The 22,439-nt window shown below is 39.5% G+C and overlaps 2 protein-coding genes, 1 long non-coding RNA gene and 1 other non-coding gene across 17 annotated transcripts; 2 read left to right on the plus strand and 2 right to left on the minus strand.

The window, feature by feature from the left end:
* The first annotated feature begins 559 nt into the window (after positions 1–559).
* On the plus strand, positions 560–9,402 carry LOC109627736 (mitochondrial glycine transporter B-like). 14 transcript variants are annotated; one of them, XR_011243716.1, is made up of 10 exons: positions 560–1,053; positions 1,376–1,462; positions 2,838–2,927; positions 3,766–3,890; positions 4,536–4,620; positions 5,134–5,313; positions 6,149–6,317; positions 6,429–6,592; positions 6,725–6,989; positions 7,237–7,484. XR_011243716.1 is itself a non-coding variant. In XM_069529507.1 (9 exons), exons 2-9 carry the CDS (start codon positions 1,448–1,450, stop codon positions 6,845–6,847), a joined length of 951 nt encoding a protein of 316 aa, XP_069385608.1. In that variant the 5' UTR covers positions 560–1,053; positions 1,376–1,447; the 3' UTR covers positions 6,848–9,402. The 14 variants fall into 14 exon arrangements, 10 of the variants coding, with proteins under 10 accessions (XP_069385608.1, XP_069385611.1, XP_069385616.1 ...); XR_011243717.1 differs by lacking the exon at positions 2,838–2,927 and having other exon boundaries at positions 7,237–7,612; XM_069529507.1 differs by having other exon boundaries at positions 6,725–9,402.
* A 1,194-nt stretch (positions 9,403–10,596) lies between these two features.
* Positions 10,597–10,669, minus strand: trnar-ccu (transfer RNA arginine (anticodon CCU)). Its single transcript has one exon. It is a non-coding gene; the product is annotated as a tRNA-Arg (tRNA).
* Positions 10,670–11,138: 469 nt separating this feature from the next.
* ift56 (intraflagellar transport 56) lies at positions 11,139–20,230 on the plus strand. Its single transcript, XM_020083684.2, has 18 exons — positions 11,139–11,403; positions 11,996–12,136; positions 12,518–12,610; positions 12,767–12,881; positions 13,203–13,252; positions 13,541–13,686; positions 14,362–14,533; positions 15,126–15,200; positions 15,305–15,407; positions 16,177–16,232; positions 16,582–16,635; positions 16,721–16,784; positions 16,865–16,953; positions 17,172–17,255; positions 17,361–17,430; positions 18,341–18,447; positions 19,537–19,670; positions 19,883–20,230. Exons 1-18 carry the CDS (start codon positions 11,401–11,403, stop codon positions 19,995–19,997), a joined length of 1,671 nt encoding a protein of 556 aa, XP_019939243.1. The 5' UTR covers positions 11,139–11,400; the 3' UTR covers positions 19,998–20,230.
* Positions 20,231–20,706: 476 nt separating this feature from the next.
* LOC138411074 (uncharacterized) lies at positions 20,707–22,298 on the minus strand. The gene is made up of 3 exons (XR_011243720.1): positions 22,165–22,298; positions 20,912–21,002; positions 20,707–20,770 (listed from the first exon to the last, which is right to left on the minus strand). It is a non-coding gene; the product is annotated as an uncharacterized lncRNA (long non-coding RNA).
* Between the last annotated feature and the right edge of the window lie 141 nt (positions 22,299–22,439).

The raw sequence follows: 22,439 nt of genomic DNA on the forward strand, positions 1-22,439 counted from the left end.
ACTATATTAGATGTACTGTATTTCTTAATGTGGCTCACTGGATATCAAAAACACTAAAGCTCCAGAAGGTTTAAACTTCACTTCAGTGACTGTGGATGACTCAAACCCTGATGTAGCAGAGTATATCTACTAACATTTACATCAGGGATAAATGTTTTTCCAACAGGGATGTTGGATATTTATATTTAAACTCCATAAATCAGAAAGATATAATCAAAAGCAACAATTTTTGGTAATAAAATGTTCTACAAATGAGCCTTCACAATATTGATGGGAATGAAACTGGAAACTTTGGTGTAAATAGCTGATTTCTGTCAAAATACCTATTTAGAGTGTATGTCCTTTAAAGATATGTTTTAATTGAAATCTAGAGACACACACTAGTAGAATAAACACATAAATGTGTATTTGGGGTGTTTGCTCATTCAAGTGTGGAAGAAGCAAATCAACAATAACATTCAACTAATCATGGAAAAGATGTTTATGCCTTTAGTGTCTGAAAGAGACAGTGTTATAACTGTGTGTGTGTGTCTGTGTGAGTGTGATGTATGTGTGTGTGTGCGTTTGTTAGTGAGTGTGTGGGTGAGTGTGTGAGTGAGTGAGATGTATGTGCGTGTGTGTGTGTGTGCGTGTGTTAGTGAGTGTGTGTGATGTATGATGTATGTGTATTGCGTCACTGCTAGAGGTGAACTTTGCTAGCCAGATGCTAAGAGTCGCAGGTAGCAGCAGTGGTCGGTCATTATTACCATGAAGTCAGACTTTACTGAGGTTTAAAGTTTAAACCCACGATCCCAGCAGGACACTGTTCGTGTCACGTGTTCTTGTAGCACAGAGTCACACTCTAGTTGTTTTTTTAACTGTCGCTAACGTTGTTGCTACCTAGCTAGCTTTGGGGGAAAGTTCTGCGTTCAGCCTGACAGGAGAAGTGTTTCCTGGCGATCGACTGTAAGGACACATCTGCAGGTTGTCACACTGGATATGTAACATGGTGTTCGTGGAGACAGCGGGGGTGTTCATCTCCTCCATCACCTCTTAACACACTTCAAAGTCCGGGTAAGAGGGGCGTGCTATCATGCTATGTTAGCTAGCTAGTGGAGTGAGTAGCTGGTTTTCGTTCTTACACAAACCATCAGAGCTGAGACGGGTTTTACGGTATTTCCCTGTAAAGCAGTGATTATTGTCTGAATCACAGACCGATCAGCCGGGTTGTCAGTGTTGGTGTGTCCCGTCCTGAGGGTCTGGTGTCCCGCTGCCTCCGTCCTCACACAGATTCTGTCAGCTAGCCAAAACTAGCATGCTGCTACCCGGCTTCTTGAGAGACGATCATCGTTTCAGTGAGTGACTCGTGGCTGCCATCTGTTTCCACCTCATCTAGTAACGTTGGCTGAAATCAACCAGCTTCAAAACGGCAGCAGGAGAAGAGAACCGGGACTCGTCCTGCTCAAAGATGGAGTTAGCTCCGGTGAGTAAGTTCAGCATCAACTCAAACCTGCGGGCTGCTGTGTGACATGGTCACAGTGGTCAATCAGGTGGGCAAACACCAGGATCTGTGAATCAATACAAAGTTCAACTCTGTGTGTGTGTGTGTGTGTGTGTGTGTGTCTTATAGTTGTCCTGCTCTTTGATTTCACAACATGGCCCTAACATGTCAAGCGACATGACACATTTCCTGAGAACATTTCAATTGTCTCAGTGTTGACCAACCCTTGTTTAGACCAAAGGACAAAATCAACCTTTTAACTGGTTGCTAATGACATTTGGTTGAGAAATGAAGCAGAAATATCTCGGAGAAGATGTTGACATCATGAACTTGAATCTGTGCAGCAGCCGGGTCGAGGTGATCCACATGCTCGACCAATTGAGAGTCAGTCTCAGCTGGTAATCATGATGTTTTTTCTCCCTGTTTTTATAGCATCAGATAACTATTTAAATCCAAACTTACTGGAAGAGTGAGCACTTGAACAAATATCAGAGTAGAGTTCTTCTCAGCTCAAAAAGAATGTGCCCGAACCTGAAAAGACAGAGAAATACTGTCTATCATCCCTGACCCAGTCTGTCATTAGAAAGTCATTAAAAAGCTAATACCAGAAAACCAAAAATGCTGGACTCGAACCTGATTGGGAGATGGAGAGGCTGTTACAGAAAGTTAGGGTCGATATTTCTGAATCGTTGGTTTTCCCAGCCAGGCATGCTAGAAGCTACTGTCCACGGTGGCAGTGATAATTTGTTCTCAAAGTTTGAATTTGGTTATTTTCATTGGATATTTTGGAGTTAAGTTGGCCCAGTTGTGATTAGCCCTGTCCCCTCATCGCAAGAAGGTTCTTGGGTCTGCGATTGTGACAATCAAAGTGGTACAGATACTGGACAGATGGATTTTGGAGTTTGGATCAGATATAACAGTGAGGAAACTGAACCCTCCTATCACCTCACAGAGTTACATTACTGCAAGCAGATTTATAGAAGGCTATGTAACTTCTGCACATAGACTCCTGCTGGATACATGTTAAGTGACTCATATCTAAAGCCTCACACACACACACACGTACAGCCACTTTGTGACTCATGCCGTTTGACAAAGATGTAATTCAGCAGTGAGCCTTTGCGGGGGTTGGGGGTCGCTGAAATACAGATGTGTGAGTGTGTCTCTAGAAGATAAAGATAGAAGTCCAGAGAAAACGCTGGCTGGATTAAGCTTCTGCCTTGGCTGCAAAACATTGGGGGGGGAGGAGGAGAAGCAGGAGAAAGCCACTGTGGGTTGAGAGGAGAGGGGAGAGAGTGGAGAGGGAAAGAGAGAGGGGAGAGAGATGGAGGTTTATTTTACATTATGCTCTTTGTAGCAGCAGCTTCACAGAGGGAGGAAGTTGAAAGAGGACAAAATGCAGGAAAAACAGGATTCTCAGAGCCGAGCCACGAGCAGCCTGGGAAAGGTAGGAGTGTGTGTTTATGCGTGATGTGAGCATTAAAGGGACACGTGTGTGTGTGTGTATAAGCTGCTTGTCGTACATATTAAATGATGTGTGTATAGGTGTCATTTTGTGTCCTGGCGTAGACGGTTTATTTTGTTTCTTATTGTCGCTGTAAATGTGGTTATTGTTGTTGTCTTATGTTTTTGTCTTTACCTTGAAATGCAGCTAAATGTAGTGTTCTGTCTGTCCACATACGTGTGTCATGCCTTCTCTGCCTGTTTGACCATAAGGCATGTAAGCACAGATAATGTTGAGTCACAGTATAATTCAACCCTACAGCCTCTGTGCCTCGGTGTGTGTGTTTGTGTGTGTGTGTTTGATTGTGGACTGTCTCTGCACATCTTCGTCATCTTCACTGTGTAGGAACCTGGCCTTCCCTCTGTTTACAGCTTTATGTTTGTAGTGATAGAAATGTAACACAAGCCTGTTTAAACCAGTTAGTGACGTAACGTTCAGTATTTTGGGGCCCCTCTCTGCTGTGGCAGGATTTTTAATGCAGGTTTTTGTTTGTATAATGTTTCCCTGGAGTTCAACAATAAGTGACCAATACAGAGAATGTTGTTGAATGGTTAGTTTTCAGATTAACCTTTTACAGTGTGACTAATGCTTTATATTTCTCTTTGGTTATCCTCCTCTTCTGTCCCCCTCATCTCTGTCTGTAATTCCAACCTCCCCTTCCTCTCCCTGTCCACTCTCTGTCAGCCATTTCTTTCACTTCTCTCCTTTATGTCCTCTTTCTTTCCATCCCTTTCTGTCACCCTCGTCCCTCGTCCCTCTGTCTGTCCGACTTTGTCCTCAGGCTCACCCGGCTCTCAAAGCCTTTATGTGTGGCTCTCTCAGTGGCACCTGCTCAACGCTGCTCTTCCAGCCTTTGGATCTGGTGAAGACACGTCTCCAGACTCTGCAGAACAATGCCAAGCTGGGGTGTGTGGACACAAAACACGCAAACTCATTTTGTGTTTGTAAACATTCAAATGCAACCTGCATGCTATCAGACACGTGCACATCAAGATCCCTCCTGTCTTATCTTTGTTTTGTTTTTGTTTGACATTTCTCTGTCTGACTCGCACACATTTTGATCTTCTCAAGGCATCACACACACACACACACACACACACACACACACACACACACACACACACACACACACAAACACACACACAAACACACACACAAACACACACACACACACACACACACACACACACACACACACACACACACACACACACACACACACACACACACAGAACATGGCAGGACAACATCTGAAGGCATTACCAGTCGTAATCTGCTGTTATGACCCATATAGCAATTAGTCACACCGGCACCATGTAGTCATGCTGTCACACTGCGAGGATGTAATTACCACCACTGAAGACAGAAACAGGAAATGTTAATGCATAAAAATGAACTTTTATTTTAAACTATGATTCACAGATGGAGGACAGTGTTAAATGATTGTTGAAGGGTTTCTTGTTAACATGATGAAAATCTTTGAGTGCCTCTTTTTTACATTTGCACCTTCGAACATTTTTGTAACGATTCCTTAACTCTTCCGTCCTGCAGGGCTCCAAAGGTGGGGATGTTTACTGTTTTCGTCAATATTATTAGGACGGAGAATTTCTTCAGTCTGTGGAAGGGTGTTTCACCAGTGAGTTTCTGATTCTGTTTCACACTTTCATCTTTTACAGCCATTTCTACAGTTATAAATTCTGTTGTTACATGTAGGCAGGAGAGCGTGAGGGCTTTTCCTCTTCAGCACATATCTGCCAATGTTCTTTCTTTAAGGTTACGATTGTGTTACCTCTGTCTCTAGACCTAGGAGCCAGACAGAGTCAACTATTCATTTAAATATAACATAGCTGTGGTTCTGTCAGAATGCAGAATTCCTATTTAATGTTTTTATGCAAATAAATATGTATTTATATTAATGAAGAAATACATATTTATTATAAATTATTTATTTGTGCATATATTTATATTCAAGAAACAAATACTTTCTGTTCATATTTCACATAAACTAGACTAGACTAGGTCTCTAGCTGTAATCATTAAGTCAAACAAATCTAAATATGACAATTTAAAACATCATACAATAACTTTAAAATAATGTTTTCAGATTATTATGATAAATATTCTCAGCACTTTTATTTCTCTCTTGTAGTCATTTATGCGCTGCATCCCCGGGGTCGGCATCTATTTTAGCACCTTCTACTCCCTGAAGCAGCACTTCTTCCTGGACCGCGCACCCAACGCTGGTGAGGCAGTTCTTCTCGGAGCGGGCGCCAGATCTGTGGCTGGCGTCTGCATGCTGCCATTCACTGTCATCAAGACACGCTATGAGGTGAGTGGCAGGTTTTTTGTTTAACACAGTGAGGTCTCAGAGCCATTGTGACCGGAGATGTGTTTGTTAGATTAGGAGACTTTTCTGAACATCTCCTCAGTCATGCTCCAGTTAATGTTGTTTACATGTTAACAGACCAGGCTACAAATTAAAGCATTTGTTGTTAATGATTGCCTTCAGCACTTTGGTCTGGTAGTTTGTTAATGTGTTTTATGATTAAACTTGACTTTATTTGAATTATGTCTGTTTTAGACAGTGATTAATAATTTGACCCCATCATCCATTTTTGAATTTGCATCCACTTTATTATCAGTCACTTTGACTGAGATGTTAAGTCTTTATTTGGAATAATAAGCCTTCAGCAGACATGTGCTTTTAAATAAGTGACTGTACAATTATTATTATTATGTCTTCAGGCACTAATCATAAAACTTTACTCAGACGACGTTGCTCTCCATAATCCAGTCTCCAGCATTAGAAAATGGAAAAGGATGTTAATGACAATTTCTCTTTTATCTGTTGTATTTCATTTGCAAGTAATGTATATATTGAGCAAAGAGTGAGACGTGTCTACCTTGATCTTATTCATATATTCTGAATATCTTGCTCATTGGCTGATATCACACTGAGTAGCTGACGATAACAAACATTAACAAGCTATGAAGACTGAATCATGAGTAAGGGACATTGTACACTCTGCATAATCATTACACCTAGCTTCTATACATGAATGACCACAGTTTACAACTATAACACAGTTATTGCCAGTGTTATTAAATGACTGGTGTGAATTAACAAGTTCCCCACTCATTGAGGTGATTATATTGTGTTTCAGAGTGGCTGCTACAACTATGGGAGTGTGATCAAGGCACTGAGGAGTGTGTATAAAACAGAGGGAGTCAGGACTCTGTTCTCGGGGCTGACAGCCACACTGCTCAGAGACGCTCCATTCTCTGGCATTTACGTCATGTTCTACAGCCAGGCCAAGAGGGCGCTGCCGCAAGGTGAGAGCCACGCTGCATCAGCAAACCACAAAAATCATCAAAACTACAAACTGCTTTCATAATCATTATACTCGTTTACTTTTTGCTTAACACTTGGTTTTCTCCTCTCAGAGGTTGCATTGTCGGGCTACGCTCCCCTGGTGAACTTCGGCTGTGGAGTAGTGGCAGGTGTCATGGCGTCGCTGGTCACACAGCCTGCAGATGTGGTGAAGACCCACATTCAAGTTAGCACATCTCACTGGAGCACGGCAGATGCTATTCGCTACATCCACAAGGTGAGTGGTCATTGAGTGGCAACAGGCAGATTTTGTCTTACTGTATGTGCACGTGATTTGAAGGGTATGACAATGCCACGAAATCAGTATCATGCTAAACTTTCCTGCTCTGTGCTCTGTACTCTCACTCAGGAGCACGGCATGGCTGGGTTTTTTCGTGGCGCTGTGCCCAGGTCTCTGCGGCGCACTCTGATGGCTGCCATGGCTTGGACTGTCTATGAGCAGCTGATGGCTCAGATGGGTCTCAAGTCCTGAAGAGCGACGGTGCTGAGACCCCCCAAAAAACAGATTGAATACAAGTGGATGATTATATATTTTCTCACCGAAAGACATGTGCAAGAGGAAAAGGCGGCCGAGCCTATAGAGAGTGAGCCAAGGATTTAAGCAGAGCAACCAGGTGGATAAACGTCTGAAAAAAGAGTGCAAGTGCCATGTGTGTGGGTGTGTATATATCTGTGTGTATCTGCGTTAGTGTGTTATTTAACTGTTTAACTGTGAAAATGTGCCTGTTGGTGTGTACGTTTGTAACATTGCAGTATTACACCTGACACACTCTTACATCAGTCTTGGACTGAAGTGCCACTCCTGCTGTAAAGTGAACTTATTCCTCATCTTACTTTTTATGTCTGGACCCTGAGGAACAGCTAGCAGTCAAGAGATGCCCTTGACAGAGGGCCTGTATTCCTGCTGGACAACAAAGTTGCTTTGGACAAGGTGTTTAAAAAACACTTTCATGACAAAGGGGGCATTCAGCAGGCTGGTGCACTGTGCCTCTGCGAAGGTAACTAAAGCACTGCAGAGAAAGAGATGACCTCTGGTTTCTGCAATATTTATGAAACGTAAGATTTAGCAATGTTTCTCATTTGCCATTTGATCTTAATTGACAAGTGGATTTAAGGGGGGGATTTGTTTGTTTCAGGCTCAGACAATCACAAGTTCTAATATAGTTAGAATATGTGAAGCAATTCTGCATTAACTTCAATAATCACAATAAAGCCTTTGTTGCCATATTACTCAAAACTATGCTAAATTAATTTATACACACCTGGTGCATTTTTCTGCATAATGATGCTTTTAATAGAAACAATAACAGTCACATCTGTGCTAAAATATATTCAGACCTGTGAGGGCCTCTCAGTCACATCAGGATTTAGTGGGGGGTTTTTTAAATGTGTTTTTAATATAAATTATTTTTTAGCGCTGTAGAGCAGCTTTTTATGAATCCCAATCTTTTTGTTTGTATTGTGCATTGGAGCCATATGGTACGTAGTCGTGCAGCCATGTTCACACTATATTCAGTTTGCAGCAGTAACACAGTATACGAACACAGCACATAAACATGCTTTTCAAAGTTTGCCGACACACTTAGAGTAAAAAGGAATTTTAAAAACCACAATGTCCATGATTGTGATGTTTACAAATGGTCATAGTGATGAGTCCGGGTTCAAAGCATAGACCGTAAACATAGATGGACCATGGGTATCCACTTCCTCCTGTTATTTTCAACTTGTGCTGATGACATCATTTGTTACCAGGGTAGTAGTCGGGAATACCTGCTGAAATACGCGTTTGACTAATCGCAAGTCAGTCTCACGTGTCACTTGCATCATTTCAACCCATTTTTATAGCATCAGAGAACTTATTTACACACAACCTACTGGAAAAAACTACCTGAAAAAAAATTAATGGCAATGTATTTTGCCTTTTTATTTTTACCTATTGTTCTATTTGTTATGGAGGAGGTGAGGTTTATGCTATAGCCACCAGGGAGTGATTGAGACTAGCTTCACATTTGGGGAGCCATCATGTCTATCTTAAATTACAGTCTATGGTTCAAAGCCTGTTCTGTTGAAGTCAGATTTACACTCTTCTGTTATTCTACAGTGTAGCAAAGGAAAACAAACGTGTATACTTAATACACAAGTTTAAATGATCTTGAAGAAGAAGAAAATTCCAGAGGGCACCTTCAATCAAAAAGAGTTTATGTTTGCTCTTTTGTAAGTTCACTTCTCTTCTACAACTGAAGTAAATATTTTGATGACGGGGTAAAGTTTAAATATTTCAAATATTCAGATGTTGAAGTCAGTTACCTCCTGTGCATTTATCCAGAACATTACACTTGCAAGTGAAGCATTGCTTAATCATTTTGCTAATGATTTTAAAAAAATGACACCTGTCACCTTCTTCCTTCTCTCTGGCTTATTTCACTTCAAACTGAATTATTGGTTGTAGAGAACGAAGGCCATATTTTTATGTTGTTGTACAGTGTACGATTTCTCTCATGTTTATTAGTGTTGATATGAAAAAAGAGGTTATATATTGAAAAAAAAGAGTTTATAGAGACAATACCAAATGGTGGAGATTTCATTGTGTGAACAAAATGGAGGCACCCATCATGTTACTGTGATATAACAGGGAAAGTGCTATTTTAAATAAAAAACTGGAAAAGTCTAATGGCATTTAAAGGCACAGTATATTCAGACTGAGCCATTGTGAGGCGATGCAGTTTCTTTTTTTAATGTTAAAATTCATGCAGTGTGACAGGATTGGTTTTTAAATTCCTGTGTTTGCTGTGTAGCCTAATCTTTGTATCTAACTGTGCTCCACATGTGCCGTATTTCACACATCAGTGATTTACCTATTGGATTATCCTCATCATTGCAACACTCCTCATTATCGTCTTTTTCTTGTGACAATTTCGTACGTGGTCATTGTTATTGTAGATACTTGGATATTTGTTTCCTATGACTGATTCTGAGCCTGCCTGGATTTTAACATCAATAAACTTTACCCTTGTTTTTCTTTTCAAAGTAATTTTGACTTTTGTATTAGAAATCAAGAGGATTTAGATATTGCTGTTCAAAATGTGCCTGTGGGTGTGTGGCTTTGTTCAAAAACAAAGCCGGATGGGTAATCTTTACAAATGTGATGTCAGTAGGAACTGCACAATCAAGCAGAACCGGGCCTAGTTTATATATGCTTGAAATTGTTTAAATGTTTAAAATTCCCTAATTATGCCTAATTATTTTCATCAAGATTCACCAGCTATTCTCTGAGAAAAACACCCTCTCTCTCAACGTTAAAGAAAAATCCTGGATCTGTCCGCTGACCGTTACCAGATTCTAATACCATGTTTTTGCATAATTCTATGAACTAACAGACAAACAAATGCAGAAAATCATCATGTGTCCAAGTCAGGAAATATCTTCAGTGGACACAAAGCACAATCACACTGAATGACAAGGTCAGTCGGAAATATCATTACATAACCTCACACAAAGTCAACCTGAATCTGAAAAGCTCAGTTGTCAGGGTGAAATTTCAAACATCTCCCAAATAGCTTTGTTGCAAAGAACAGGGCAGAGTATGTAAGTAAGTAAACAAGACCCCAGTGTTACTACACACCACAAAACAAATGTGTGTATGACCAGAGGAGGGCGCTAAAGATAGAAAAGCCTGAGTTGTCATCCACATGAGATCAGATCTGCAGGTTGTGTTGAGTTGAGATCAGTCTCCTGCTCTGCCTGGATTATCTGTGAGATGAAACCTAAACAACATGCTAACACAGATTAAACCTGTCCCAGCATGCTGAGTACTTCCATGTGTAAGGTCTTACCATGCTGATTTAAAAAAGACAGTGGTACACAGTAAAGCACCAACTGACCAAAAACAACACATGGACAGCACCACTGCACAGCCGTAGTTTGTTTACACATCATTTAATACATAGTTTGTTTACACATTGTTTATAACGTAGTTTGTTTATACATTGTTTATAAAGTAGTTTGTTTACACATCATTTACTACATAGTCTGTTTACACATTGTTTATGAAGTAGTTTGTTTACAAATCATTCACCACGTAGTTTGCAATGTTTGTCCCAAAATGAGCTTTTATACAAAGTTACATTTCAATGGGAACCTGATCTGCCGTGAGAGAATTCAGGCCTCTTAAAAGGATCAAAGTAAATGTATGTTGTTATCATTCAAAGATCAAAAGAGTTTCACCCCAGATGGGACTCGAACCCACAATCCCCGGCTTAGGAGGCCGATGCCTTATCCATTAGGCCACTGGGGCGCATGACGTAATTACAGTGGCTCTCTCTAATTTGTTCAGACCCATTTCTGACATATCCTGGCATGGTTATGATCGGCTGAAGACAGCGTGTCCTCGATGTGGAGCTTGTCTCAGTTTGTCTCTTGTCTCGCAGTCAGTCAACCGTGAAAACACTTTTATGCGGCCATTTCTTTCGTCGTTGCTAGGCAACAAAGAACACACCACTGTGTCAAGAACGTCACAGAAGAATCAAGCTACTTCCTGTTTATATATTCTACTAAAAAATAAATGTCCAGTAAGAAAACTATTGTCATGCAGTTGCTCATTATCCGCCGCCGTCTCGGTCGTGGTACAGAGATTATTGTTAGAAGAAACAGGTTATGGCTCATATCAGCAAAACACTGCGAATACATGCGTCACTATATTAGCTGATCCTTCGCTTGCGCCTTTATTTCGAAGGTATTAGAGCGGAAAACATTTGCCGCACGCTAACTTAATGAACGCTGTGAGCCAGAGCTAGCTAACACAAACTGAGATCCTACTGAGCAACGCTCCTCAAAGAATCCTGGGAAACTTGATCATTTTACTAATAACTCTCATGTTTGTCGTAAAATAATTCAATCACCAATGGCAGCATTAATCAGCTGGTCTCACAGTAACATGGAACTAAGAGGCTAAAGCTAGCGTTAGCAGGGAAAACCCCACGTTACCTTGGTTAGCGATAAACAAGTCTCAACTCGGTCACAGTCAACATGGTGAGTTTACCTGTCAGCACACATGACCATTCTAATGTTATAGACTCATTTAATACTGTAGATTCACTTTAATACTGTAGACTCACTTAAATGTTATATACTAATTTAACATATAGATTCACTTTAATACTGTAGACTCATTCTAATGTTATAGACTCATTCTAATGTTATAGACTCATTCTAATGTTATATACTAATTTGATACTATAGATTCACTTTAATACTGTAGACTCATTCTAATGTTATAGACTCATTTAATACTGTAGATTCACTTTAATACTGTAGACTCACTTTAATACTGTAGACTCACTTTAATACTGTAGACTCACTTTAATACTGTAGACTCACTTAAATGTTATATACTAATTTAACATATAGATTCACTTTAATACTGTAGACTCATTCTAATGTTATAGACTCATTCTAATGTTATATACTAATTTAATACTATAGATTCACTTTAATACTGTAGACTCATTCTAATGTTATAGACTCATTCTAATGTTATAGACTCATGTAATAGTGTAGATTCACTTTAATGCACTAGACTAATTTTAATGTGAAACCACACTTTCTCTGTGGACCCTGGCAGATCCTCTCACGTGTGAAACCAGCGGTGGGAGCAGAGACACAGGTGAGCATCAGTGAGAAGAAGAAAAACCAGACCAAGGTTCCCCGGCTGGAGGAGTACCTGCAACAGAGAGACTACCTCGGGGCCCTGACACTGTTGGAGGTACACACACGACCCCAGCTCCAACCAAATCAAAAGTTTCTGTTCCACTGTTAATGTGGTTCAAACGCCCCCCCCTCGCTAGAAAGTACAAGTGAATTCTTACCAGCTCTGTGCTATAGATGACCGGCTTCTTAGTGAAGTTTACTGATTGTCTGAAAACAGCTTAAGAGTGTTACCCACATATTATCTTTGACTTTCTGTATGAGTCTGTGGCGAGGGTAAATATCAGAGGTATGGGCAAGATGAAATATTCACAATAGTTAATAAGTATTTTTTACATAAAAAGGGTGGGACCAGATAAGTAATAAGAATCCTCTTTCACACATTATCACACACTATCACTGAAGTGCTGCTGCTGATGTGTTGCTGTGTCATCTCCAGTTTCAGAGAAATGTCGGAGAGAAAGAGGAGCATGCAGACCTCTGGATTGGCTACTGCTCCTTTCACTTGGGTGATTACAAGAGAGCTATGGAGGTAGATTTTCTGTGTTTGAATTGAGTTTGTGTAGAGATGCACACTTACTGTACGTCAAGGCCCATGATGGAAGTATTTAAATTCTGAATGCTGGTCTGATAAATGGATAGTCTCTGCTCTCACATTTGTAATAATTTCCTCATCGTGTTTTGACAGGAGTACAAGTCTCTGACCATGAAGCCTGAGTGTCCTGTTGATGTGTGGGTCTTTCTCGCCTGTGCCCTGTTTTTCTTGGGGCTCTATAAAGAGGCTGAGGAGGCTGCATCAAAGGGTAGGCATAAACAACATTTTTTGATTACCTTAAAAAAAATGTGCCTCTTAAACCAAAGTATGACCAGTAAGGTCATACCGGGAATAAGCAATAAAAAATGAAGATATGCAGAGTATTCTCATCTTAGTTGCAGTTGCATAATAAGACTATGCCCTGTAATCATGTGTAGTGCAATAGAATGGAATATTCTATGGGCAGCTTTAATTGAAATTATGTCTCATCCAGAATAGGCTCAATAGTCTAACAGTCTGTTATTACACTGTTACGTCATTAATAAAATAAGCATCTTATTCTGATGTGGTTTTCTCTCTAACTTATTAGCGCCGACGTCCCCGCTCCAAAACCGGCTCCTCTTCCACTTGGCTCACAAGGTAGGAAAATAAACAAAATTTTACTGTGATGCATTTATTTGTTCTCTCTGCCGTCACTCACTCACAAACAATTCACTGAACAATAGTGTGGGTGAGCTAAACTTCGAGGTCTTTACACTGTGATGCATCTGCTATCTTTTCTTCTTCAGAGACACGTGTATTTCCACTGCTTATGATCCGTCTCTTCCAAATTGTAATTCATTGCTTTCCCTCCAGTATCTTACCATTTTGCCCACCTGATCAGATCCCTGTTTGAAATGTTCCTGTTGTCCTCATCTCGTGTCTCAGTTCAATGATGAGACGAGGCTGATGGGTTTCCACCAGAACCTGGAGGATGTGACAGAAGATCAGCTGAGCCTTGCATCCATTCACTACATGCGTTCCCACTACCAGGAGGCTATAGACATCTATAAACGGCTTCTGCTGCAGAACAGGTCTGTGCTTTCTCTGGAACATGTACCATTCGTGCATCACCTCGACAGGTGTTCGTTTTTTCTATGCAGGAGAATTCGATTTTATGTGCTTCACCCCTTGTCAAACCATAAAGATAATTCAAGTGCTGCAGACCTGCTGAGCTGACTTCTTCTTACACTGATATACTGCATCTGTAGTATCAAGGGTAAGAAATGGAAAGACTTTCATAGAATTTCCTTCGCCACATCAGAGATCTATTCATTGGTTTGTGGCATCTTTGGTCTAAGCGGCTATTTGTTTAAGTGCATGACAGCAGAGGAAACAACTTCCCTTATAGTCCTCTGCAGCAACTGATGGCCCACTTGTTGAAATTCAGATTAGCTTTACTGCTACCACTAATGCTTTAGAATCCTACCAACTGCTGCTAACTCCCATGCAAAAATATCACATTTTTGATATGCAAATACATTCTACATTGTCCTCATCACATTTTCATATGTGTAGTCCATGCCATCAAATCTTCAGGTCATAAATTAGAATTAATCATATCTTATTTTTTCTATTAACATGAATACAATATTGATAGGTTTTCAAATAATACTTAAAAAAATATTATTGTATCATAATATTTCCCCCCACCATAGGAAATAATCCAGAAATCGATTTTTAGTCTATAACCCATCTTGTGTTTTCAGAGATTTCCTGGCCCTGAAAGTGTATGTGGCTCTGTGTTACTACAAGCTGGATTACTACGATGTGTCTCAAGAGGTGCTGGCCGTGTACCTGCAGAGCATCCCTGACTCCACTATCGCCCTGAACCTCAAGGCGTGCAACCACTTCAGACTCTACAATGGCAAAGCAGCAGAGGTAAACAATGTCTGACTACGGCTGGTTGTTTTATGCGTATCTTATGCAAATTGTGATGTGCTGTGACATCATGATTCCCCGGAAGTATCAGCCTGACTACTGATGAGGCGTTTCAGGAGCTTCAGTGTCTTCTGTGGAGGAGAGGAGCTCTCTTAACCACAGATTTGCGGCTTTTTAACTTTGCAGATCTTTTACATAAAAAAAAAAACGATAAACACTAGATGACAAAGAAAACTGAAAAAAGGGTTGTCTCCTTTACATCTGTTGTGAAGATAACAACATGAGATCTGGTTATTTGGATGACAAACCTAAGCACCGCTTACGCTGATTTTACAATGGAATTGTCGTCTTTTTGTCATTGTGTTTTTTTTAATCAAATGTTTCTTCCCTTTGTCACCATGCAACATAAAAAATAAAATCCCAACAAATAAGAATCTTTTTTAGTGGGGTCAATATACCGTATTTGCGCATTTATTGGAAATCTTTCTTGAATATTTTATTAGTTGTTCATTTTCGGCTCATCCATGTCATTTCTTTGTGGAGGTTAAGTAGAGTTAGGTTTGACTGGATGTTTGCATTCTCTCCCTCTCAGGCTGAGCTGAAGAACCTAATCGACATCTCCTCCTGCTCCTTTGAGTTTGCTAAGGAGCTTATCCGACACAACCTGGTAAGCTCAACTTCTGACTGTGAGTGTGTAGGTGTGTCCACACACCAGTGACTTATATGCTAGATTTCCACATAGTGCATCTCTCCCTCCCCCGTCTACTGCAGGTGGTGTTTCGTGGTGGGGAGGGGGCGCTGCAGGTGCTGCCTCCTTTGATCGATGTGATCCCTGAGGCCAGACTCAACCTGGTCATCTACTATCTCAGACAAGGTATGTGGGTGCGGCATTGCAGTTATCTTGAAAAAGCAAAACAAGGAAAATATATTTTATTTTCCTTTTCAAATGTTTTAGTGTAAAATTATATGTAAAGAATTGAAAATGCAGTGTCTTTAGACCTTTGTTTAGAAATGCAGTCACTTATTTGTCACAGAGAAGTTATATTACCCACATTTTATACAAGTACATTTCTATTTCTTTTAGTCTATGGGTTTTATATCTGTTTTAAATAAACTGAAATAATATAAACACAACTAGAACCTCCGCCAAAGCCCAACATTCCCCTTATGAAACCACATTTAAATTTAAAGTTTCTGCACCAAATTGCATACAATAATTTATATCAGTCCCCATAACATGCATGATTTTATCAGGCTCATTAATTACTCTCTGAGAAATCAATGAAAATGTCCAAAAACACATAAATAAATAAAACAAATAAATCCTGGATCCTCCCCCTGATCAGGAGCTTTGTTCTTTCTGACCTACACCAGACTTCCACCGAGTTTCATCGTAATCATCCAGTAGTTTTAGATAATTGTAATGCTGCTACTAAAAGACAAACAAACACTTATGAAAACATAACCTCTTTAACAGAGGTATCCCTCGCCAATCAAACAAGAATAAATGTAATTCTTGTAATTGTCATATCTGCAGTCTTTTTATGTTGCAGTTATTTTGATATATGGTTGTTTTAAGTGTCAGATTCTACTGAAAACTTGCTCTAGTTTATAGAATCACATGCTCCATTCTTCACTTCCAGACGATGTCCAAGAAGCTTTCAACCTCATCCAAGATCTGGTTCCAACCACACCTCAGGTGACGATTCTCAGTGACACAATGATCTTTCATTTGTTGTAACCACTCGGCTTAAAAAAGAGTGTGTTCAGCTATAACTAGACTCATTGACTATAAACTACAATGAAAACCAAAGCCAATTTAGATAACGCCTATTATTAAACCTCTTCTCCTTGTTTCACTTAAGAGTTCATGAATTGCTTTTTCTTTCTCCCAAACAGTTTTTCATATTTTCATCTTAATGTCACATGAAAACGGAGTGTTTGGTTTTTCTGATCCATTCAGTTGTTCACCTGTTGAAATGGATTAAAGCAGGTGTTAGAAAAAAGAGGAGATCAAATGATTTTCTGATCACTTCGTATTCTCTCAGGAGTATATCTTGAAAGGAGTGGTGAACGCCGCACTGGGACAAGAAATTGGATCAGTGAGTATTTGTGTTAAACTGGAAGAGTTACATGCAAATGAATGTGAGAACAGAGATACAAACATGCACTTTTATCTCTTTACAGAGGGATCACTTGAAAATTGCACAGCAATTCTTTCAGCTGGTTGGAGGCTCGGCGAGCGAATGCGGTACAATGAATCGGAGTTTAATCAATATGACCTTTTTACAGAAAAGTGCAAGCATGTAAAAAAGTATTTTGTCCTTACAGACACTATTCCTGGCAGACAGTGCATGGCCTCGTGCTTCTTCCTCTTGCGGCAGTTTGAAGATGTTCTCATTTATCTAAACTCAGTCAAGGTTGGTGTTGTATAGAGTTATTACTTTACTGTGGTATCAGTATGTAACAAAGAGCTGAACGAAAGACTCCCACACACTGGGAGAGAAGTGTCACTTCAGATGACAAGTGGTGCTTTACAGATGAAGGTGTGTGTTTGTGTGTTTGCATGCTCTTTATTTCTGGACTCATCGCTGATCCACCTTTTTGCACAGATATAACTGTTCTTTTCTTTTTGCAGGGTTACTTCTACAATGATGATACATTCAACTTCAACTACGCTCAGGCTAAAGCCGCCCTAGGCAACTACAAAGAAGCCGAAGAGGTACCTCACTTCAGCAAGAATCTTGAGAACTGCTTTTTAAACTTGAATTCATTCTGACTGGAGTTACTGAATATTGTGTTGCACTAATCATGGTGTTTCTTTCAGGTTTTTCTGCTCATTCAGAGTGAAAAGATCAAGAATGACTATGTTTACCTCAGCTGGCTGGCACGATGCTGTATGTATATTAGTGAGATGATAACATTTTCCTGCACGGAACATTAAATAATGTTGCTAAATTCATACTCAGGACTATTTTACAGATATTTACATAAATTTAAAAAATTAAGCTGCGAAACCAAAACGGTGTTGAAAGGCAGTAAAATTTCCTGAAGTTCACTGAAATTATTAATAAAATCCTGTGAAGCAGTAAAAGTACAATTTAAGTCAGAGTAGGGCTTCAAACTAAAACAGATAATACAATAATAAACTGATTAATTAAAGTAATTAACCAAATCTGTTTTAAAAAATGTGATTTGAGAAGTCCCAGCAGAGAGCAGGCTCCTTAACTTCTTCAACTCTGAACAGATCTTGGACTCAGCAGATGGATTAAAAAAATATTTCAATGTTTGGATGATGACTTCAGAATAGTGAAGACTTAAAATGAATCCTTAAGCTTAATGTAGGTGAAGTGTTGGAGGGTTCGGAGTTGACATTCTATTATTACTAAAGTGAAAAAGGGAGGAATATGATCCAGTTTCTCAGTTTTCTGCTGCATTTGGCATCAGCTACATGGTGAGACCTTTACAGGTAGACACATGAAAAAAAAGCTGTGCTCTCAGAAATCTCAAGCTGGTAAAAACAAGACTTTTTATTCTCGCTCACTGAGGCTGAGGTCAGAGTAAAATCTCGCTGCCAGGTTTACTTGCCTCAGGCCTGTAAAGAATTTAAGGTTACTCTCACACTCGCTTAGTATTTCACTCAGCAGCTCTTAGAAATGGAAATTCATTAAAAGATTTCCCTTCCTGTCTTAATCTACATCAAAAAAAATCTGCCTACAGGCATTTCAATTTTTTTTCATACATGAAGCTATGGAAGTTGCTGAAAGTGGCTGTGATTATGGATTATTGGATTCTTGTCCTCGTCAGACATAATGAACCAGAAGGGTCGACTTGCCTGGGAGCTCTATCTGAAGATGGGCACTTCCTCTGACTCCTTCAGTCTGCTTCAGCTCATCGCCAACGACTGCTACAAGGTGACTCCACCGTCTCGTATCATCTGAGGTTCACACTTATAACCTCACAAATACCTGTGTAGATGTATGAAGTATTTGTTGATAGGCAGAAAATTATTGGCCAGCTATTGATAATCAATTAAGTGTTCAACAAAAATGTGAAGTATTGCTTTTCCAATGTAGGTTGAACTATTATATCTTGATGCATTTTGAATAACTTTAAATTTTGGACACTTTTAGACAAAAGGATCAAGACATACTGGGAAATTTTGATTGGTACAACATTTGCATACAATTTTACATCAAACAATTAATTGATTATTAAAAAGAATCAATATTTGCAGATAGTTGCAGCCCTAGTATGATCTTTTATTATCCTTTTTCCAGTGAAATTAAGATAAGCGCTGCAAATGTATCATTATGTACATTATCTATCAATTTTCTGATCAAACACTTAAATGTTACCTCCACGAAAGAGGCCCTGTTTTTACCCTTAGCAAGATTAAACAAAAACTAATGGCTGGATTACCACAAAAAAGGGAAGAACAGGAAGAACCCATTAAATTTTGGTGCAACTCTGGATCAGGGGGCACATCCAGGAATTTTGATCACTTGCGAGATAGGACATTTTGATAAGGACAGATTTCCAAATCAGGGAATAGTTCATGGATGAAAACAATGTGGCATATTACGGGAACTGATATCTGTGAGTGTGTTCAATTTGGTGCAGCTTGATTGAATTTAAGAGAACGGTTGGGCCTTCACAGTGGTATGCATTTTCTGAGAGCCAGTCTAGTTAAGTTTAGGCAATGCCAGACAATAGTTAAATTAATAACAAAAAAATAAAGGCAGATGTTTTGTCCGACCGTCCAAAACTAAAAGGTTCATATCAACCTGAGAAAAGCGGAACATGCTAAAAAATTGTTTATTTTAACTTAATCGCGGTCGTGTCATTAAGAGCTGCCGTCCTTCAAAATGTCCTCATTTTTCCCTCCATATTATTCAAATGCAACCAAAAGTGTGAGCAGGCGTCACCGATGTGCACAGTTTCATCTGTCCCTTGTGAATCAATAAGTTGCAGTGGGTCACGGTTACAACATGTTGTTTCAGATGGGTCAGTTCTACTATGCAGCCAAAGCATTTGATGCTCTGGAGAAGCTCGACCCAGAGTCAAACTACTGGGAGGGCAAGAGAGGAGCCTGTGTTGGAATCTTCCAGCTCATACTGGCAAACAAGGAGTCCAAGTATGTTTGTCTTTTTTGTCTTTTGCAATAGTTTAATTCTTCCTTACACATTTAAAAACATTTGTCTTTATAATCCCTGTCATTACCCAGTAACATCTGGACTCACAAATCAAACATCTGTGGTCTGTTTGAGTGGGTGTGGAGCAGACACACGAGAGTTGGTGCATTCTTTATCTAATCTTGTTTATTCACGTATCCTGTTTGCGCTCTAGGGAGACACTTAAAGAGGTCTTGCCCTTGCTGCGAAATTCAGGAAACCCCCAGGTTGAATACATCATCCGAGCTCTGAGGAAGTGGGCCAAAGACAACAGAGTCCTCCTCTCATGACGACCGTCAGCACGATTCCCCTCACTGCAGGCCTGCATCAAGAGAAGCTACATTATGCATTAATTTTAGTCAACTGTATGAATGAAATCTCTGCCACATGAAGACATTATTATTATTATCATGAAGACATTGTTATTTCTGATATAATGTACTGTTTTGTTTTTTATAAAGTCTTCAATTGCAATCATGTACTTAAATATTTGCATTAAAATATGACCATGTTTTGTAAATTACAGTGACTAATTTGTTTGGATTTCATTGTCATAACTGACTAAAAACTTTGTCCTCTCAGAGCAATAAAAAGAAAGGCAAAAAGACAGACAAATCAAGTTATCATGAGAAAAATTATTATTATATTTATATTCAAAATATATTGTTTTTCGGTTTTGTATTAACCTTTGATACAAATGAAATTTACAGAATCAAGCTGATATAAACAAATAAAATATATTTTCTATTCATCTACTTACATATATGTAAGCAATACTCACCCAGTAAAATTTAAAATGAATCAGATTCAGGGAGTGATTTATCTAGTTTATTTTTGAAAGACAACTTTTAAAGGAAATGTAAAATTCCTCACACTGTTTGATTATGACTGAGTCAAATCCCAATCCTTTACTAGATGCTTGTCTGAACAGCTTCTAAGTAGAGTATGTTGTCATTGGAAAAAAAGCAAAGTTCGTGGTCATTAATCAAACTAAACAAACCTGTGAGTGCTGTTGATGTTTGTTATCCCACATTTCATGGAACGATGGAAGTGGACAAACTTCCTGCAGCCAAATGGACAATCAGACACATTTTAGAAACCATGACCTGTTTTACACCTAATGACAATTAAACTGGTCCTTATGTGTAAAATTGGTGAAATGTCCTTTAAATTGTAAACTAGGTAACTGGGCAGGATTTACCACCTTGTATGTGGAAGGTGGGGCATTAGAACAGGTCCCAACCATAGGTTATCTTGCCCTGGGCCAAGCCAACAGGTCAATCCAGTCACAGTTTCTACCAGAAAAGAACAGAAGATGAAACCACTATCATGGTTAAATGTATTCACAGCATTTCTTTTGAATAGAAGCGTGTCTGGCTCTTCCACTTAAAAAGATGTATTTTGGTGGTGTGATGTGACGACCACTGTTCAGAAGGATGAGCAGAGTTTGACCCTACTGGAGGTGACGATTTTCTCTGAGCTCACTTTAAATCTGACTTTAATAAGTGCACCAGTGAACCTGATGTGTCACATCACATCAGTCCTTGGCCCCGTCCTTTAAAATGTGGTTTAGGTAACTCTGACTGAAAATTTCAACTTCAATTTGATTTCTCAACAACCTGCCTCATCTTTTTTTTTTTTTTTTTTTAACCTCCACCAAGGAAGTTGTTTTCACTCTTGTCTGTTTGTATGTTTGCAAACAAGTATGTGACAACTAAATGTATTTCCATGAAACTTGATTGAAGGGTGAGGTGTGGGTCAGGGAAGAACCTGTTTAATTTTGGTGTGGATCTTGATCAGGGGGCAGTATTTAGTATTGAGATATAATTTATATATATATATATATCTATATATAACATTTTTTCATGGATTAAGTCATTGATCTTAATGAAAAAAAAAGTGTGTGCAATTTGGTATGGTTTGACAGTATTTAAGGGGACTGCTGGGCCTTGGAAGAGGTATGTGCTCCACTGAACCCTCTAGTATATAACATTCCTTCATCCGATCTCTAAAAGAGAGCAATCTGAGGTTCACCCTCAAAACCCCAGCCATCTCTGGTGGTAGACTCAGATCATTTTAAACCAGTTGTGAAGAAACAAAATCCAAACTCATCATCAACAACATTACCTGGAAAAGTTGACTGTAATATAAGAAGAGGGCCCTGGTCCAATAACTTAATCAAGTGTGATGTGGAAAACAAGTCACAAACATTGGGAGAGAGGTTTGAACCAATGATAACACTTGAAAAAAGAATGAATCAAAAATATGTATGTATTCACTTGGACTGTGAGGAGAAGGAGTGGCCCACCTTAGTCTAACCATGCATTTTAGTTTGTTATGTAAAAATTGCATCATCAAGTATTGATCGAAGCAGATCATTGTTAAATATGTGGTGGGGGTCGATCAGCAAGTGGAGTGTAATTATAGTTGATGAGCTGTGTGTTGGGGTGTTGTCACCTGTGCTTCCCTCGAGGATTTGGTGTGTGAGCTGCTGCCTTGAAAAACGTGCAGTTCAGCATTTTCTCCATCAGACAGACAGAAAGAGACGAGGAGTATGTGTGTGTGTGTGTGTGTGTGTGTGTGTGTGTGTGTGTGTGTGTGTGCACTTCATAAAGGTCATAATAGTACTAATAGTGTTGTTATTATCGCCTGTTGTGACGGGGGCGGGTTTAAGATCGGGGCACGCGCGGATTGGCTGAGGCGACGCTGCCCCCGCCCCCTCCTCGTGTCAC

This window comes from Paralichthys olivaceus, chromosome 8, assembly GCF_024713975.1.
Source record: "Paralichthys olivaceus isolate ysfri-2021 chromosome 8, ASM2471397v2, whole genome shotgun sequence".
Lineage (NCBI taxonomy): Eukaryota > Metazoa > Chordata > Actinopteri > Pleuronectiformes > Paralichthyidae > Paralichthys > Paralichthys olivaceus.

Bases quoted from the DNA above. Each gene is read 5' to 3' on its own strand.
- LOC109627736 (XM_069529507.1), top strand. The intron at 6,318-6,428 runs GTGAGAGCCACG...TTCTCCTCTCAG, and splicing joins CAAGAGGGCGCTGCCGCAAG to AGGTTGCATTGTCGGGCTAC. The intron at 6,593-6,724 runs GTGAGTGGTCAT...ACTCTCACTCAG, and splicing joins CTATTCGCTACATCCACAAG to GAGCACGGCATGGCTGGGTT.
- ift56 (XM_020083684.2), top strand. The intron at 16,233-16,581 runs GTGACGATTCTC...GTATTCTCTCAG, and splicing joins TGGTTCCAACCACACCTCAG to GAGTATATCTTGAAAGGAGT. The intron at 19,671-19,882 runs GTATGTTTGTCT...TTTGCGCTCTAG, and splicing joins CTGGCAAACAAGGAGTCCAA to GGAGACACTTAAAGAGGTCT.